At 35.5% G+C, this 20,707-nt stretch overlaps 1 protein-coding gene across 1 annotated transcript in view; it reads left to right on the top strand.

The window, feature by feature from the left end:
* Positions 1 to 8,367, top strand: part of LOC149085177 (uncharacterized) — a 79,309-nt gene extending 70,942 nt beyond the window's left edge. The window contains exons 7-8 of the mRNA XM_089233038.1: positions 5,494 to 5,746; positions 5,982 to 8,367. Of these exons, the coding sequence (XP_089089164.1) occupies positions 5,494 to 5,746; positions 5,982 to 6,040 (312 nt within the window). The 3' untranslated portion in view covers positions 6,041 to 8,367. The remainder of the gene's footprint in view (positions 1 to 5,493; positions 5,747 to 5,981) is intronic.
* The last annotated feature ends 12,340 nt before the right edge of the window (positions 8,368 to 20,707 follow it).

Below are 20,707 nucleotides of genomic sequence, written 5' to 3'. Positions count from 1 at the left end.
TATTGCCTATCATAAAATATTGAAGCATATTATAAAAATTGCGTATCATAATAAATTACAATTTGACAACACTAAACGTGTCCTTCATGCAATGATGAGTAGTAATAGTAAATGTGAAAATAATCCCATGAACCCACAGGGTCCGTTGAAAAACACTGCTGTACAGTATACATTATTTTATGTTTCCTGCAATTAAGTAAGTCATTATAAAGTTTATCTTCGAATTTGTGCAATATTTTTATTCTTGGACTTCCTTTTTCTGTAATAAATTTTTTAAAACAGTACAGTTCATAAGTACATAACAAACATTTATCAAGTATTCGCTTTTACTTTGAAGTGAGAAAATAGGGATAAAAACGGGTTTTTTGGTATTAAAAACTTAATTTAACGTTATTCATTTTTGCTGAAAGAAATTGGACGAAGTGAATTATTACTTCAGAAAAACTTGATGAAAAAATTTTTTATGACTTTGAATGCTTTTTTACATTTTATATTACATAGTGAAAAATTTAAACCAAAACCACCATCGTTTCTTTACGTGGGAATTTACGTACGATGGATGAAGCAATATTAACTACAGAGCCACTGAAATATTCGGGCAACATTGGGGCTTGTTCGTAGGGGAAGCTACAATAAAGCCTCTCCCCCAATGTTGGGTAACCTCTGTTTGTGATCACCCTAACACATAAAAAAAGACCAAACAATACTAGTACAAAACATCATTCAGTTCATTTTTATGAAATTCTGTTTGAGGTAACGGGCCATGTGTTGAGCATGTCTGTTGTAAAAGAATTATCGTTAAACCAAGAGGTAGCATTATCATCAGTTGCCGCAAAAATTAACACTTCTGTTGGCGTCTCTTCTGAATTGGTGTTGTCAGTACAGCCGTAAAATGTTTTTGTAAGTATTTTTTCGCAACATTTTAATTGAAAAGTTCATTAATAAAATCCGGTTTGTTGTCTTACACTTTGAAGTGATTTAACGAAGTGTGTATTGCACAGAAAGTAGCTTCATGGAAACTTCATTAACACTTAGAGGGTGGACAGTGCAAAATACCGATGTTATTTAGCACTCTCGAAAGAACAAAAATCGGTGATGAATTTACACATATAATGAAGGTGATTTTGATCAAAATATAAAAAATCTTTGTAGCAGTTGCAGAATCTCTTCGAAAAGTATCGTTACCGAGGAATTTATCGTATTAAAGGATATCGTTTCATCGGAAGGAGTTTAACATTAGCCTGTAGGCAATTCCAATCAAGATATGAAAAAATTTCGTTGTAGTTGATTTGAACTCCCGAAGTTGGTTTTCTATGGTTTCACAACTTCAAAATGCGATCGCAAGCTGATCGCCCAGTTTAAAAGTCTCACCGCAGAGTGCAACCGGCCTATAATGCTACAAATATTCAATCATTACTCTTTGCTCATAGTTTCAAAAATTAGATGCCAGCACTAAAAATTCACCCACAGTCCCAAATACACATTCAAACTGTTAGGTGCACATTTCCGGCACAACTCATTCGGTAGTAGATTGCTAATGATAATAGACCGGAGTTGTGCTTGGCTTTAAAGAAAGAAAGTATTACTGAAACTCTGGGCAGTTTGTGAAACATTTGCGTACTCATGTCGTTCTAGTGCCCAGTAACTAGACAAATGAAAACACTTCGAATAAAAAAAAAACTGAAGCAAAGACAGTGGAACAAGTGCCGTTGATGCGCAAAACAACGTCTACTGAGAAAGTGTAAAATGCAGACAGAAACATTCACAGTTGAGTAATCAGCTGTGCAAATGATCTCTCAAGGGACAATTGCCTACCAGAATTTCATTTGAAATGTCAGCGCATCGAACCTTTTTGTGTATGGTGCTCCAAAGCAAATGAATACTCGCTGCACTCGGGGTAATAAAAGTTGATCCGGTAAAAACAACCTCAATTTGCTGTGTGGTATCTTTCTTAGGGTAGTCTTACGTAGGATGTGAATCGCATCCAATGTTACGTGTTATGGATGCCTACTGTTGCATCCGGGAAAAACAAGACCCTATTGCTGAAGTGAAGTAAATTGCATATATAATCATTGCTGAAAGAACACAAAACTGGTAATAGAAGCAATATTGGCTGAAAATTGTCATTGTGGCATGGTCTAGATTGTCTTATACATCTGGAAGCCATTTTCACCACAACCATTGTGATTATGAATTCATCTTTGCAGATAGTGTAAATAAGTAAAAGTATGTCTTTCATGGGCGTATGTGATCTACCAATATGACATTCTATGTGACTCCGAAATGTTGGAAAATTGTAGAGAGAGCATGAACAAGATTTCTAATTACTTTTTTGGTCATCCAATTCTCCAGACTTGAATCCAATCGAGCACATTTGAACAAACACGATCACCATCGGTCTCTCTATAGCTCTTCCTCTACACACTTTTCAGCAGCTATTGAATGGGTTACAGTTGTTTGGATCTAGATATATTTAACAACCTTCATTATCTTATTATGCCACTTCAGACAATTTTACTGCTGCTCGGACCTCACAAAACTATTTTTCTGGATATAAGCTTGGGATCTCACTAATATGACTCGACTGTGTATATATTATGTTATATTTTTTTTGTTGTAGCCCTAACAGAAAGAACCACTTTAAAAAACGACTTATATTTCATTAAAAATTTAAACTTTTGATGCTATGCTCCATAAAGTGCGCTGAACATTTACGGCTAATGTTAGTGCATATGTATCATCGATGAATACTTCAAACTTATGACTCTTCCTAAGATTACCAGAATGACCGTTTTGGAGTAAACGTATTAGTTTCATGTGGAACGCTGTTGGAAAAGAGTGGAGTATCAGGTAGACTGAAGTGAACTCTCACATGATAGACGATAGATAGTCGGACAGATTAACTTACGCTTGTGAAGATTAATGGATTTCCCCCCGCGTTAAAGTAAATGAGTCACGTATCCTTTAGCTCAATGGGAGGTTTCGTTCGAAATGACAGAAACCGCAATGAAAGCTGCATTATTGAGGAAGTACATGGCAAGTACAATACAATACGTTGATAGTCCGGTCTACGATCAACATGTGATAACTTTCTCTCTCCACGCCTAACATTTTTTTCTATTTTCATAAGAAAAAATAATGCAATGGATATTTCGAAATTTGATTTCAAGTCGTTTTCGTATTTGCGAAATCTTTTCCATTCAGTAATTTTACGAAAATACAGTGAAGTTGTAGTTTATGATTATTATTTTAATCATTATTTCGCTCAAAGACTTTCAGAGTTGGCAAATAATCCACTTTCGAACTCAATACAAGAGCTCTAATGTTTGGTTTTTGAAATCAAAAACAACACCTGCATTTCAATTTGACGTACCAACAGGGCCGTCTTAAGAGCATTATGGGCCCCCGGGCGAAGTGATCTTTCTGAGGCCCTACCAGGCAAATTCTCAGGATTTTTAACCAGATCTCATTTTTGTGAGGCCCCTTTTCTCTTGAGGTCCCCCGGGCCGTGCCCAGGTGGGTCCATGCCTTCAGACGGCACTGCGTACCAACCCAGACAGATATTTTTAGTTTTCTCTAACCATAAAATGTGGGTGAGTTTATATTTTCAAGAAAACCCCTTATATAGGATAATTAACATTCCAATGAACTTCCATTGACTTATAAATAAAAAAATGAAAGAAAGTGACATAGAGACTTTCCAATAGATTCACCCAAATTAATAAATAACGGGACCATAGTTTTAATAAATGATAGCAAAAAAAATGTATTTATTCTATTCCCAACAATAATTTCAAGATCGGTCCTGTTAAAAATTTTTCATATATCTTCTATTACTTGCTTCAATTTTCCAACAAACTGAATTTATTTGCATATAACTTGCTCAACGAGTCCCCAAACATCTTCCATGTAGTTTAGGTTAGGCTAGCATGCTAGTCAGTTTAGTATCTACAATCCAACTCCACTTTTTTGAAGAGCAAACCACGATGTGATGCTGTTTGTGCCAATGAATGCGTTGTCTTGTTGGACACTTACATGATTTTCCCTAGTTTTTGTAAACAGGGTGTTTCGAAACTCATGGCGAATACGTTACGGGGTTATAGAACACAACTAGACTAGCACAAATCACCATACAACCCATGTCCGGAATTCAAGTGGTTAAGCGCTAGAGGGTGATCGTGCTGTGTCATGAAATGATGAGAAACAAGACAAATAGATTAAAAGGACACCAATGAATTTAAGGACCATTTTTTATTCAGCAACTCCCTTGCACGTTTGTATCCTGCATGCAACCAGGGCCCTATAACAAGGGCTGTTTCATGGTGTTGGCTGGAGTTGGTAACAGCTGACGTCACGCGTGACGTCATTAGCTTGCAGAACCGAGTGTGAGCCCGCTTTGCTACCTTGTTAATTACGGTAGTTTGCACAATCGCTGACCTTCCCATTTTACTGATTTTTTTCCAAAATTTATCTTTCGAATATTTTCCATTAGTATCTGTTTATTTATTGGCTTGCTTCGTTACCTTTTAAGCATTTAAAATATGAAGTTTTGCATTTGCTTATGAGGTAACTTCCACTAACAGAATTTGTCTAGGATCTATTTCAGTTGAATCATTTAGTTGAATTTAGTTTTATTGGATTAATTAGAATTCAAATCAAGGCAGATAATTTCGATTATCTTCTGAATTTTCTAATGATTTGTAATTGCCTTTTTGTTTTCATTTTAATTAGGTGTAGCTTTTAAAATCCGTTACTTCGTTATTACCAATACAACTGCAACATCAAAACATGGGAAGCGAATATAAGCGTACTTACAGTTTCCTCGATTAAGCCTCTTACATTTGGACACCATTATTTTGTAAGTCTCAGGGTCTTTAAGAAAAGTATAAGTAACTTGAATCCAAAGGTTCTTTGCCTTGGCATGCAACTCGCAAAGGAGCGCCTTTCGCAGTTAGTGTAATCGCTGAAAGGTTTTCGCTTCTGGCACGTGTCTTGTCAGAAAACGTTCTTGGTAGAACTTTTGGCCTTCCCTTGCATTGACTTTATAGCCAAGTATATGTAATGCATGTCCTCGTTCTCTCGGTTCGTTTACGCATCCATCTTGTCAGTGATCGACAGCACAAATGACAATGGTTGCTGTGAACTGCGTATTTATTGCATCCGCTGAAAAACGCCTTCTAGCGCTTCACCACTTGAGTTCTGTGCATGGGTTGTACGGCGATTTGTGCTTGTCTAATTGTGCTCTATCAACTTCTAACGTATGCGCCACGAGTTTTGAAACACCCTGTTTAATTGAAGATGTATGGAAAATACTGCCAAAACACCTTTTTTCTAGTCTTTTTGGAGGAGCAGGATAAATATAATTTTTAGCATGGTTCATCAAAATGGTGGCTCAATTAAATTTGAGTGGACTTATAAATGGGGAGTGCTGTATACCCATTATATTGAGAGACGAATTGTGACTGTATGTTTGTTTTTTATTTTATTGCGTAGGTGCCTAGAATGCATCTAGTGGAATATCCATCTCTGAGAGATCCAGTCTCACAGCAGTCATGGCGTGTTTTGGGTTTACGCTTCCATGTTCAGCAACATCATCTACGGCAAGGAGAGCTTCGTCTTCGCTGTGAATCGACTCTTGCAAAAGCAATTGTTCGACGTAGCGAAGAAGTCTTTTTCGAAGGTAGACACGAGACAGCTGAATTACAAGTCGCACAGATAGCAACTTCTAGCTCGACGGCAAGCTCAGGTGATTACGTAAAATTATAACAATGTAATAAGTGAGTCGTTAAATTGTTATCAATATTGCGTATGAACAGAAAATTGATGATTGCATCATTCTGATAGAGAAACCATTTTAAAATTATGCAATAATTTTATACGGTATGAGAATTCTCTGCAAAAAAATTCAAAAAAGTTTTAGATGATTTAAAATTTTTTGATTTCAGTAATTGATATTCGATTTTGACAATATTTATTTATAGGTAAAGATGAACGTTGGATGATTTTACTTATCATAGCGTCTCGACTTGCCCTCATCTGACATTGATTGCGTGCGTACAGTTTAGTGACGTTCGTATCTGTATGCGGCAAGAAAATAAAATGAAAGATATAAATATAGCGAGTTTTTTGAACGGAATTACCACCTCTTTGACAATCTAATCGGAAATCATATCCAGTGTTTAAGAAGAACTTGATCTGACAAAAAGGTCTTCGTGAAGAAAATATCCTTCGTTCGTTATGACCCGTGACAAATATTTTTTCATATTACTTCTTCCGAGCTTTTGCGTTTCCGTTTGCCAATACCTTTTAACTCTGTGACAATAATTAAATATTAAATAATAATAATAATAATAATAATAACGTGTGAAAAGTGCGATTTGTGTGTTTTCTTCATCGGCAAACTGTGAATGTGAAAATGTGAAAGAATTCAACAGAAGAAAGAGAATCAAATGCAACCGAGTTTTTTTTTTAATGGTTCGTGAATGTTTGTGTAGGAAAGCAACAGTGACGCTAAACTGATACTGTTTTTTGGAGTGACTTTGACGAGAAAGAAACAGATCGTCACCGTTGGTAGAATTACATGCAGAATTCATGGAATGCAATGTGTATATATTATATTATATGTATACATTATACCCATATTTAAAAGTATGCATCACGTGTTTTAATGCAGATCAATTTCCTTGCAGAAAAAGTTTTGTGTACGTGCGTAGTAGTGTTTTTTCCTCCTTGTATAGTGTATTTTACATTTTCTTTTTAATGTCATAATCAGTGATAATCGTACAGGACTTGGGGGAAAGTGACGTATTCCATGATAATGAGTTGTCATGTCTCGAGTTTTAGCGGTTATTGGGTAAACTTTGTACCTGATCCTATCTGCACTTCTGTCGTATAGGTGTACGTGAACTGTCTCTTAACCCTCTCACAGTCATTGACGGGAGATCTCGCTAGAACCGATGCTTTGTATTTCGGCATTGACAAACTATCTCGCCTGTTTAAATGTCTCCTATTTCGTCAAGGATGAGCCCAAAGATTTCGTTAAGCTTTCTTCTCGAAGGAACATTCAGTCTTATGGAGAAGTCTCAAGTACCCGCTGGAAATCAGAAGAAAAACTACTTCATGATAGAAGATGTGGGATTTTGCGAAGAATTCAATTTCTACTAAAGCAATTTATAATGCTAGTTAGTGATAATAATTATGTCGGGGAAAGGGTTAAATGAAAGTTGAAGCTTGTCGTCAGCAAATATTATCATTATAACTGAGCAAAACGAAACCAAATTATACTTTCAACGAAATTTATCAGTGGTCCAAAGATCCATACAATCTTTCAATTATTTATTCGACATGACTTTGCCTATCCGGTAATTAGCACGTGTGGCATGAGGAAGAATTAAACTATTTTTATATATTGTTTATTATGATTCATCCACTATTCATACCCCAGTTGCATGATATTACAAAACTGTAATAAAGTACATTCACTTCTTGAAACTATTCGCCCAACAAACAATGTCAAAAATTATACTTTTAAAAGATCTTATAACACACGTTTCATATCGTTAACTAAATCGATAATGTGTTGAAATATCGTTATTAAACATACAGAAATTTAATATTTTTTATTGATTTCTCAACAGCCAATGTATACACGACACATTTGGCCAAAATTCCAGTCCTGTATGATTTATCACTGAATATTTCAGAGGTCGGGATTGACCACACGAAATTATGTATAAAAAAAAAGCACCTCAAAATATATTTACCAAAAAAAAAGTATCATGTAAAAACATCTGCTGACTTGATAACACAATTAGTAAAAAAACTGGCAGAAAATCCCTGCATGAAATGTAGTTGTTATGCTGAATATAACACATAGAGGAACAATATCATATGCAAATAAATTGCGAATTTGAAAATTCTGGTTATTTAGTTTATAGCAATTTTCTTTTAAATATTATTCAACTACATTATACTGCAACCAAGACTGAACTATATCGATGAGTCAGAATGTTTGTTCGTGGTGACCATTATGTGCTCGAAATATTTCTGCTTTTATATCTGATAAAATCACCGTAACAGTACAGGTTCATCTTGATGATAACAGTAAGAGATTAAAAATAAAAAGCAAACCAAAGTGCTTGTTCCGTAGGTCGGTGTACTTTCCTACAACGGTATTGATGACCATACTCACATAAAACTAGAGGATAAGATGACAAAAAGAGAATACAGAAACTGGATTCGATCCAATGCTACGCATTATATGGCACGAGTATGTGTATAGATATCCATTATCGATGCTCATTCAGTCGTATATCGGTTTGGAGATTGTTGTTTTATAATGTTCATAATCCAATGACGGTACCGCTAACAAAACTTTTAAGGAAACAAGAGAATCAATCATTGTTATAAATATATTTCTAATGGATAATATTTTACTAATTTCTATAGTTTTGCCACTATTGAAGTTTGAAAATCTAAACTGAAAATGAAGAAAATTTAGTTGAAGCTTACACGCGTGCTTCAAAAAACGTTAAAAACGTTAAATTTAAACGTTTTTTTATATTACGTAACTTTTGAATCTTTAATGTTTTTTCTTTTACTATTTGCCACCCCAAAATATCTGATTTATAATTTTTTTGGCAATTTCTAAGCGAATATTCGCTTTAATAGATTCCATACCTCAAATAGAGTGACTGCGACGCTTCCCTAAGTTAGGGTTAGAGAAACTTGATCGGGTGTGACTGAATATACAGTTTCTTGATGGTTGGTGCTTTGAGAATCTAATGCACATGTTGTTGCGTGGGCGACATGGTCTGAGACTTCCATAAATTAAACAATTATACTCTTGCTTATCAGCAAAAGAAAAGGAAGAACGAGCGCTCGTGAAGTCTTGCCAAGCTGGAAACATTCCAAAAAGAATTGATGGATGAGGCTAACATAAGGCAGTCGTATAGGATTCGTTGGTATTCTGGTAATACCTTAGTGGATGATTGTCATAATGATGAATTTTACAGCGAATTCATGTGAGACTATCAGTAGTCAAGTGGCAAAGCATTTATTTTATCTCCAAAGTACTCTTTTCATGCGAGATGTACCGTATTTATGCTGTGTGTGTGTGTCACGTTCAGTTTTTTTCTTCATTCATGCCAGGTATTAATTCTTAATTTAAATCGGTAATAAAAATTCGTGTGAACTGATAATTGTACCATATTTCTCGGCGTAAACGCCGCAGTCAAAACTATATATATCGAAATAAAACTTGTTCAGTGTCATCTAAAATCTCCCAGAATAAAACTCAACTTTCATATAATTACTGTTTTTCTATATTTTGTAAACGAATATTGGTCATAAAATTATTACTAGAGATTCATAAACAACATTGAAAAGTTGAAATACAATTAAATTAGTTGGTATTTCAATAATACTTATTTTTTTTAAATATGCAGAGAGCATAGGTAACACGGCGTAGGACATTTTACTGGAGAACCGTTGATCCTAGAGGCATACTTCCAATTAGAAAAAGTATCCAAATAACGTGTACTATCCAGATAAGTTATTCGTGTTGCAAGGGGCTTTGTATAGTTATTAAAATAGAAATGTAAACTTTTTATACGAATACCCTGTGCTCAAAAACCCAATTAAAAAGTTGTTACCCTGTCTCTCCTGATGCCAACAAAGAACGTTTTTAACGTTTTTTCACGTTTTTATGTACAATATTAACTGAGATATTCGAATTCGGAGGAAAGTTAGAGAGAAAAACAGCATTTTAAATACAGGTAAAATGATTTACCCGTATTTAACACTGTTTTTCTTTTGGTTGTTGGAAAAAATCAAAGTTTCAAATTGGGTTTTTGAACACAGGGTGTCGTATAAAAAATTACTTTTTTTATTTTAATAACTATACAACCCCTTGCAACAGGAATGGCATATCTGAGTACTACACGTTATTTGAATACTTTTTCTAATTGGAAGTATGCCTCTAGGATCAACGGTTCTTCAGTAAAATGTCCTACGCCCTGTTACTTATTCACCCTGTATATTAAACAAATGAAAATATTCATATCATCATTTGCATCTCACATCTCTCTCTCTCTCTCTCTCTCTCTCTCTCTCCCCCCTCTCTCGGTATAATCACCAATAAGTCTCCAAAAGTATGTCGTGAAAAATTTAACATCTCGATAGATTAGCCAAGAAATATGGTAATTATTGAACAATATTGATACAAAAATAGTTGGATACTTTCATCGAATGAAAGTATCCAACGAATCGTTACAACTAATTTTTATTTTGAACTTCTTAGGTATTGTTTGCAACCGAAGATTTAAACACATCTATGGATATTAAGAATGTATAAATGATTTTTTATAGCCTATAAATCTTAGGAAATATTTGTTGTTTCTCAACTTTCTTTTAACCCTTTATCGTCCACCCCATATAAACTTATTGCATTTTTTTTACAAAAAATGGATGTAAATTGGTGCTGTTAACATATTTTTAATTGAAACAATACATCAACACAACATTTTAAATAATTAGAATAGATTTTTTTTAATTGTCTAAAATGATTAATTATATAAGGGTAAAATATACAGTTTGCCTCGAATTTAATGTTATCTACAAGTAGATGAAAAACTTCGAAACGTTGAATAGTTTTTACCTTGATTTTTATTTCGAATATCCTCAATTTTTGGTGTGATTTTATCAATTTCTGAACACGTAAAGTGTCAGCATCTCTCAAAAATGACACTGACAAAAACTCAACTCTTCCCAGATAAAAAAAGTATTGTATTTAGCTGCATTTTGTACTGAAATGACACTAAGATATACTTTCTAAAATACCAAAAGATTGAGCGAAGAAAATTGGTATAATGAGCTTTTTGACTATTTATTTGCCTTGTGTATTCAAATATACACTGGACCTAGAGCGTCAAGAATGCCATTTGAAAGATTCGTTCTTGAAATGAGCGATTTTTAAAAATTTAGATGAAAATCTCTGTTTTTATTATTATTAACATCATCTCTGCAACACAAGACGTTCGTCCCCGATAATATTTTGGAAACCTCGATAAAAATTTTCAATGGTGTTATACTGATATATTTTTTGACGATTACCTGAAGGATTTGCCTTTGTATTGATGAGACGAGAGTTTCAGGCAAAAAAATCTCTGTTTTCAGATACGGGAAAAATAACAGAAAATAAGTGTAAAAGTCCGCAAGTGATACAGAGAATCCCATGGCATTTCGTTATAGGAATAAGGGTCCCCGAACGTCTCGTGGCCACGTCTCAGTGCAACGGCAGCCACTAGTCCCGATTAGTGCTCATTGCATCGGATCGACCTTCTGTTTTCACCCAAACAGCTTTACGGCAACCAAACGCACATTTCTACTTCGCACCCGCTCCCGTATATCCAATCCTATCCAACTAAATCTTTAGGTTTCCTCTTCCCATCCCTGTCGTACCAATCTCTTTGGATGCAGAACGCTTTTCTCTGTACAAAAAAAAAAAAAATAAAAGGTGAGAGAGTGTGTTGTGTGTGTATGTGATGCACAAAAAAGACTGAAGAGGAACACGCGCACGCCAAAAAATAAAATAAAATAAAAAAACACCACCCCGAGAATCGAATCTTTTATTGATAGCGGCTCCTTAATGGAGCCGATTGTTGTGCATTGCGAATGGGTCTCTCATCCTCCCTTTCTCTGTAGTTGTGTTCTGTACTTGAGACGACGTTCACCAATCGCAGTACCAGAAGCACACATATACCTTGTTTTTTTTTTGTTATTATTGTGTGTGTGTATTTTTTGTGCGAAACGCATCTAATGGCCGAAGCTGATCTGCGAAAAGTCCGTTCTCTTTTTTGTGCCTCCGCGAATTCCGACAAAATCCCACTCCAACCGATGCATTTTACATAAAGTGAACGTGCACAAACATCGCTGCGATTAAACAATTCCATTGCAACCACTGGTCTGTTTCGTTTTTTTTTTTTTTTTTTATATATATATATTTATTTTGTCTTATTTTTGTGTGTTGTTCTCGCCTGCTATTACTATTACTTTTTTTTTCGTGTTTTTTTTTTCTATGTCTAGAATTTTTATGCAAGTTTTCCAACAAATCCAAAACTTTTTTCACTAGAAACCATGTAATCCATTTGATAAGTTTTTATACTGTTATAATTCCGAGTTTTTACGGTCAACTTTTTTATACGGGAAACCGTTTAAGTAATGAAAGCTAAAAAATATATATATATATTAAGGTAAATGTGACAAATGCAGTCATTATACATGATAACCAGTTATTATGCATCCGAGCATTTTTGAAAGTTTGATAAATTTTTCTAAATTTATCACTTTTACTGGCAGTTATGCATAGTACTCAAATGGCATTAGTAAATTTGATAAATTTCCTTAAATTAATCACTTTACGGATAATGCCAAGCGTAAAAATTAAATATGATAAATCGTACTATATGTTATACTATACTATATACACCATAGTTTCCCAAACTTCTTAGTCCATCGCCGCCTTCATCAAATTGTTTTTCTCTCATCGCCCTCCCCCCAACTCAAGTGATCCCATTGGATCCTATATTAAATCCGTAGCTTCTATCGCCCCCTGGACCATTCCATGAAAGAAAATGAAGTAGTAATCAAGTAAATTTCCTGATAGGTCATTTCAGTTCTGAATAAAGCATAAAAACTGAAAAGAAAAATTTAAAAAATTATTTAGCACATAGCCAATTAATTAACCTGGTACTTGAAAGTGTCTACGCTTACAATAAAAAAAATACAATTCAAATGTGTTGAATAATAATGAATATAATAATGAATAGATATAAATAGAATAGATTAAAGAAAACCATAATTTTTTTTTGTGTTATGCATTTGTTAGGGCGCATTTTGTAAAGGCAGTGTTTCAGTGCATTACAATTTTGTGCAATGCAGTAAACACTTTTACAAAGCCGAAACATCTAACTGAATTTCATTAATTAAAATATTTGAAAAACTAGTTGTCCCACACTTGTGCTGTCATCTGCTAATCGTAAAGTAGTTATACAGCCTTTATATACTTCAAAATACCAACACCCAGCAACGCATGTAAAGGATGTTATGAGGGTTAAAATATTAGCGGCAAGTTAAAGTACCGTGTGTTAAGCACACAACTGTGCTCGATGCTTGTGTTTGATTCCATTTTCTCGCGAGGACTCCGTTACCCACCATATTCAAATCATTGATGATTACGAAATAAATTTATAACATCAGAAATTCCACGTGCATCAGATATTCTATTCTCTTCTATTGATATGGAAGGAATGAGGAAACCGAGTGACACCCAGGCTCTATCGCACAGGCGATGGAAGCATTATATTGGGTGGCACTGGAACCTTATTAAGAACGTAGAAACAATTCCTGTCTTCATTAGCTGAAGAAACAAAATAATGTCATACATTGGCAGATGCTATGCACATCGCCAGTTAGTTCAGATGCAATCAAAGTCTATTGATGCTGGGTATGGACGGTGCTCGCATTCCGGAAAAGATCGAAGACTCTTGTAATATAGAATTCATGCATTCAAATTAAGCTGTCAATAATACTCCCGGATATAATATCACTTGTTAGATCGAATTATAGACATTCCGTTGAAATAAATAATGATACTTTAAAACTGAAGCAAATAAGATTTAGCAGTTTTCATTTAAAACAGAGGATTGAATGTTGAAAACAACTAGTTTTTATCAAGTTACTTTTGCGATTAAAATAAATAGAATACAAATACACCCAAAAATAAAAGCCACAACCGACAAAAATTGCCCAACGAGGTGGCTGAATAAGATGCCTGTAAAAATATGGACATCAAATGTAACCAAAACACAGCAATCCAATATGAAAGCATATATCACCAAAAAAAAAAAACCTAATAATTAATAATATACAGGGTGCTTCAAAAAGAATCACCCAATTTGAAATGCGTATATTACGAAAAATATTGAGCATAGACACTTAAGATTAATTTTATATTACATGGATAATCATAAAGTGTTTTTACAAAACAAATTAAAGGTGCTCAATATGTCAACCTTGGGATGCATGACATATGTCTATACGGTAGTCAAATTCGTCTCAAACTTTTTCGAGAATGTTTTCATCCACTGCGAGTGAATTTCTGTGGACTACGTGAGAAACTATCGGATGTGCTCCACATTTTCGTCTGACATGCGGGGATGGCCAGGGGATTTTCCCATTACACAGACAAACCGTGACTCGGAATTGTTTATTCAGTCGCCTAATGCTCTGAGCTGTGGGAAGTTCAACACCAGGGTATGTGGTGCTGTAGTGGTGGGTTGGTAAGGTACGGGGTTACAGATGGGAAGAATTCAGGGTACATGGGTTCAAATCCACCCACCTCCAAGTAATTGCACTTTTTGCCGCTGTGGTGGTCGAGTGGTTATAGTGACGGACTCGCGATGCGAGGATCCGGGTTCGAACCCCACAGTGGTGGTCGGCTGAAGTTGGTTTTCTGTGGTTCCCAACTTCAAGGCGCAAATGCGAGCCGATCTCCCCGTTAAAAAGTCTCGCCACAGAGAGCAACAGTCTTACAACGATAAATCATTCAATCATAACACTTCACTCATAATTAGAAAAACTGGTGGCAGATGGCAGCACTACACATAACGGGCATTACAGAGAAACAAAAAACTTCACGTCAGGTTTCACTACACGTACACGCACATTCCCGCATGTACCGATTCGTTGGGGGTTCCGCGGGGGGGGGGGGTGTGTGGGCGGGGTGCATGTGTGGTGTAGCAGTAGTAGGTAGGGCTCGGGGATCCATGATGTTCTTAAGTCAGCCACCTCGTTGGGCGATTTGCCTGTTGTGGCGTTGTATTTGTATTTGTATTGCCGACGAAAAGCACGATGAACAGTTGTTACGGACTCACACTTCGAAAAGGGAAGTTTAGAACACAAAACGATTTCTTTTGTGCAATCGCCGTCAAGTGGCGGCCGAAGGAAGAGCGTTAGCGCTACCTTTGGGCAACTGCGCGAAACTAGAGATTTTCTTCTTTCTACCTATATATTTTTCGATCAAAACGGATTAAAAGCTAAATAGTTATGATTTTTTTAAAATCGGATGAATATTTTTGAAACACCCCGTATAATGCACTGCCCATAAAAAACATTATGGTTGTCTTAAATTCTAAGTATAGATAGCTTCTCGATTTATCGTAATTTGTTTATCGTACTTCTTTTTAAACGTATCAATTGTGTTAGAATTCACGATTCCCAGAGGTAAGCTATTCCATTTATTAACAATCCTATTGGAAAAACTCTCTGTGACCTCACAACCTGGAGTTGTCCATTACTAAACGACGCTGGTGTCCCCTTTTCCTTGCAAATGATTGACTGTATTAATAACTCATGGTCCATCTTATCCATCCAGTTGAAAATTTCGAACACTTCGATCATATAGTCCAGTGCCGGACGAACTAAGCCTCGGAGAAGCGCAAGTATGACTTTAGGAGAACGCGAAGAAACCTTTTCAAGAATGAAACCGAGCATTCTATTCACCTTTTTGACCGACGCTGAACAATCTGAAAGTTCAGAAAACCTAAGCCGCTCGTCAATGAGAATTCCTAAATCGGTGACCCTAGTTGCATCCGGGATAATACCGGAATAATCTCATTCAACTCATAAGTGAAACGTGGGTCGTTCCAACCAAAATGGGCGGCCATGCACTTATCAACACTAAATGTCATGTTCCATTCATTAGCCCATTCTGCAATCATATTCAGCATGTGCTATTGAAGGGAGCATGGCCCATGAATATTTAATATACCGTATTCCTCCAGCACTAGGCGGCATTCCGTAAAACTTGAAAGACACCAACTTTTCGAATGTTGGAGTCTGGTCCGTTCTCGAACTTCCGAAGAAAAGCAAGGTTTAATAAAAATCACAGATTGCATTCAGCCAATTCAATAGATTTTTAAAATAGAACAAATGAATTTTCCAGAATCTGTGAGTAGAATTTTCCGGTATGCCGGAAAATAAGGGTATTCTAGGCATGTTGATCTCCCTCACCGTTTCTCAGCGTGCCGGCTAATGCGGGGGAATACCGTAATTACGAAATGATTTCAATATTCCGATAACGATAGTTTCAATTATAAAATACTTAGTAATTTTTCATAATTTAATAAATGAACTTTTCAGATTCATTGTTATTTTACCGAAGAGTTTTGCCATTGTGCGTCTGTGAACTTACTTCAGCGACTGTTATTTATCGAACTGCGCATCCATAACTTTTCCGAATGCGCGAACACTTGTTCCAAAAACTTTCGACGACCGTCGCGCCATCTCACAGGAGGCAAACGAAACATGCGCAACAGGCTCCCATTCACAAAATATTTACCATCATTACTATCCTAACACGCGCGATCCTAAAATATTTATAATTAATAAAAATGTATATACTATATAAAAATGCGAGCATTCGCTTTTATTTCTTTCTCATTACCAAAAATAATTACAAGGATATCGATTTTTAATGGATAGCTCGTTTTATTGATGATATATGACGGATGTTAATGAGGTTGTAGCATGCTAACATCCGGCACGTACATGTAATGTTGTTTTATCTGCATCGATAGTGATTATGCCAAGAAACGAATGTTAAGGATAAAAAGGATTAGAATGATTAAAATAAATAAAATCCAAGGGTTCTCTCAACCATTTTCAACCGCGACCCAGAACCAACAACAAGATAATTTTTGCGATCCATGTGACTGTTATTTCTTCGAAAGTAGAGAAATCAGTGGTGCAATAAGTGCATTTATAACAGACTGTAATTGCATTTGTACGACTCATCTGGGAGGCCCTTGCGAATCAATTTTTGGTCGCGACCCATAGCTCAAAAAACCCTTGTCTGAAACAGGCTCGTACGACTCTTCTCGAAAGACCCTACGAATTAAGTTTGGGTAGGGCCCCGTAGCTCAAAACCCCCTGGCTGTTAGTGAATTCAAACGACATATCTCGGTAGACCCTCCGACCCAAATTTGAGTCGGTGAATCATAGTTCAAGAATCCCTGCCCGTAAGTTGATTCATACGACTCTTCTCGAAAGATCCTGCGAATCAAGTCTGGGTCGTGACCCATATCTCTAAAATCCCTGTTTTAAGTAGATTACTACGACCCATTTCGCAAACCCCTGTGAGTCAGGGGTTTCTGTCGTGATCCATAACTTAGGAATCCCTCTATGTAAGTAGATTGGTACGACGGAAGCCCATGCGAATGAATTTCGAGTCGGGTCCCGTAGATCAAGAGTGCCTGGCTGTTAGTAGATTTGAACGACCCATCTCGGAAGCCGCTGCGAATCATAGGTTAAGAACCCTCTGAAATAAACAATATTTATTTTTGTCCTGGACTGTTAAATACATTTTTTTAAGTTTTCCGTTTATATTATATCCATTCCGATATTTAGTTGGGAAAAAAGATCCCATAAATCGGTACGTATTTAAAAATTTAATCAAAATAATTTCAGTATTTAATTATAAATTTTAATACTTCACAATTCAAATTGTAAGACATATTAATTGAACGTTCAATTTTAGATTAATTTTGATGCTTTTCAACGGCATTGAAATCATAACAAATTCTTTTGGGGAATATCCTGAGTATAAATTTCCGCATTTCAAATGATTATTCAAAAATGAAATGATTTACGATGAAGATGAATCCATTTTGTGTGTGGAAATACTGATCGATTGATATATCAATTTTTGTAGAAATATTTCACCTATATTTTACAACGAAATAAATGTACACAATAATGTTTTATTATATCTGAAATATTCGCAGTGAGAAGCGAATATCAGAAACATTTTCTACCATAACGAATACCATTAAGTCAGGCTTATTTTTCTGATACTAAAATCATGGCCCCCGCATCCTGGAATAAGGCCCCTACGCTGGGATCTTTTGCGGGCCTCCGGGTTAGACTTTTCACAGGACCTTATAAAGTTAATTTATAGCGTGAAAAAGCAAAAAATGATGAGAATTGTCGCAGGCCCCAGGGCTAGATCCACGTCAGCCATGACTAAAATTGATTTATACGCTTCGGTATTCACATCCTCCCTGGTATTACTCTTAAATTTCACATAGTGGCGCCATCTAACGTTTGGTTTTCAAACTGCAAGCATAAAATACCATTTATTTACTTTTTCGTTTATTTCAAAATTATTTTTTATAGATTTAGTGATCGCTAATCTGAATGTTCTAACATTTTTGAAACACTAATACTCAATAATTATTTGATGTAATTATATATGTTACGGTAAATTTGATAAATTGTTATTATACATATTTACGAATCGTTTTGGTTGGTTCCATAAATTTACCACTTTTACCGGCGAATATGCATAACACCCAAGCGTCGTTGGTAAATCTAATAAATACTTGACATTTATAACCTTTATCTGTGATTATGTATAATATCCTAGTGTATTTGAAGAATTTTTTATTAATATGAAAAAAAAAATCCTAGTTAGTCTAGTATGTGTGATGAATATAGTCAGACTCCGATATAATAATAACAAATTTTACGATCGCACACGATATATTGATAAAATACATGTATTGTATGAATCATCATGTACAGTATATCATATAGTACAATTTATCCTGTTTGCTAATGAGGCGACACTTGGATATTATGCATAATCGCCGGTAAAAGTATTAATTTTTCAGTACTTACTAACAGTGCCGCCTTAATGCATGGGCCAACCCGGGCCTCAAGAGAAAAGGGGCCTCACAAAAATGAGATCCGGTTGAAATTTTCTAGGATTTACCAGGTAGGGCCTCCGAAAAACCACTTGGCCCGGGTGCCCATGATGGTCTTAAGACGGCCCTGCTTATTAAATTAACCAACGACACTTGGGTGCTATACATAATCACCGGTAAAAGTTATTAATTTAGGGAAATTCATCAAACTTACCAAATGCTCGGTGATTATGCATAATGTGCATACTAACTGGTTTATTATGTATAATAACGGGATTATCTCCTTTACCACGTAACATGCATATCAGAGGCATTAATTGGAAATTGAATATCAAATTAGATGTGAAACTGGCCTTAACATTAAAACCACCAAGCAGAAATAGTAAAGAATGTTATTGCTGTTTGTTATGTTTCCTGCTTATTTTAGATGCAAAAACTATAATTATTTATATCAAGCGAATTAATGCATGCAGGTAAATAAATAACTTAAACTGCGTTATTACTGAAGTAATAATGCAGTATTATTCCGGGTGTTCCATGACGAGTATCTGAAAGGAATAGGAATTCTGCGGTCGATCCTGAAACTCAAGTTAATTATGAATTAAGTCTAAAGACAAAATTCAGCCGTTATAAACGTATCTTTGTAAAATGATGAGTGGGGGAACTACAAAAATTTAAATGATCATACACGGCCAAAATGCCAGTTATTAAAATTTTTGCCTTTCATTTTTGAAGTGAAAAAATTTTCATCCCGCACCTATTGAATGAAAATTCACCGGGATGTCGGTGATCAAAAATTTTGATTTTGCTACATTTTTTTCTTTTGTTTTGACAGGTTTAACAGGTGAGACCGTTCATACAGGTGATCACTGAACGATGACTTATTAATGCAATTATTTTTGTGATTTCAATAATCCACACATTGCAAATATGATGAAAATCTTCAATAATCTCTCTTCTGATTCTCGTATTCTAAGTCGACTATGCAGACTCCAACAATCACTAAACTAAAGAATTATACGCGTTCTAAATTCTTGACCGGTGCTGATGATTTTTGGATGATTTGCCACGCGCGGCACTCTTAATTACCCTGAGATTAGTCAGGAAAGTCAAAAATTATTTTGATAATAAAACTACATTTATTGTACTAGGTAGGGATCGTATGTGATTTCCAGCCAGTATGCGATGGTATTTCTGTGGACGCAACCGGAGTACCACGAAATCTGGAAGTGCTAATGCCAGATATTTAAATTTTCAATATAATTCTCAAGGGTGCCGCGAATGTAAAAAAAATTGTGAATCTTTATTACATATGGTCGAAATCATATCTGATAATTAGTATTGTTCTATGTCTATTACAGTAAATGTCCGTTAGGACGACAGTTCACAATCCCGAGAAAAATTGTCGTTATAATGGACTTCTCGTTATAAGCGAATTTAAATTTTTTTGCTCTGTCAGGTTATAAAATTGTAGAAAATTGCTGCTTTACCTGCACTGAAACATCTTTTGGGGGATTAGATCTTTCCGTTCTAATAATAACCAAGGAACAGAACTCTGGTCACGAAATAGATTTTTGGTCTCGGAGCAGTTGATTCTTTAAGACATATCTGCATAGGATTTCGTATTATCAAAGCGATTTAGAGGACCAACACTGCTCACTTCCATGGCTGTTTGGACTCGTCAACACTTTCTCACTAATCGGAAAGTTATTTTAGCTCTTGCTAGTCTCTTTTTCAGTCATTCGGAAACGACTTTAAACTGCAAGTTGGTTGTGTGGTCTCTTAGTCACTGGGAGAGACAAAAGTTGAAGAAAATCATCACATAACCCCTATGTAATGTGAGAAAGCCCAAAAATAGAAAAAAGAGGTTAAACAATTTGGCTTTTCTGCGCTCATTCCTTGTTCAAAGTACTGTACCTCAGAGTAATTTTTACGAGAAGCAT

Source organism: Pholcus phalangioides, unplaced genomic scaffold (assembly GCF_987345545.1).
Source record: "Pholcus phalangioides strain wild (caught in Gottingen) unplaced genomic scaffold, Ppha-v1.0 ptg000007l_1, whole genome shotgun sequence".
Classification (NCBI taxonomy): domain Eukaryota; kingdom Metazoa; phylum Arthropoda; class Arachnida; order Araneae; family Pholcidae; genus Pholcus; species Pholcus phalangioides.
Note: the sequence above shows the minus strand (reverse complement) of the source record. Positions and strands in the feature narration are given on the sequence as shown.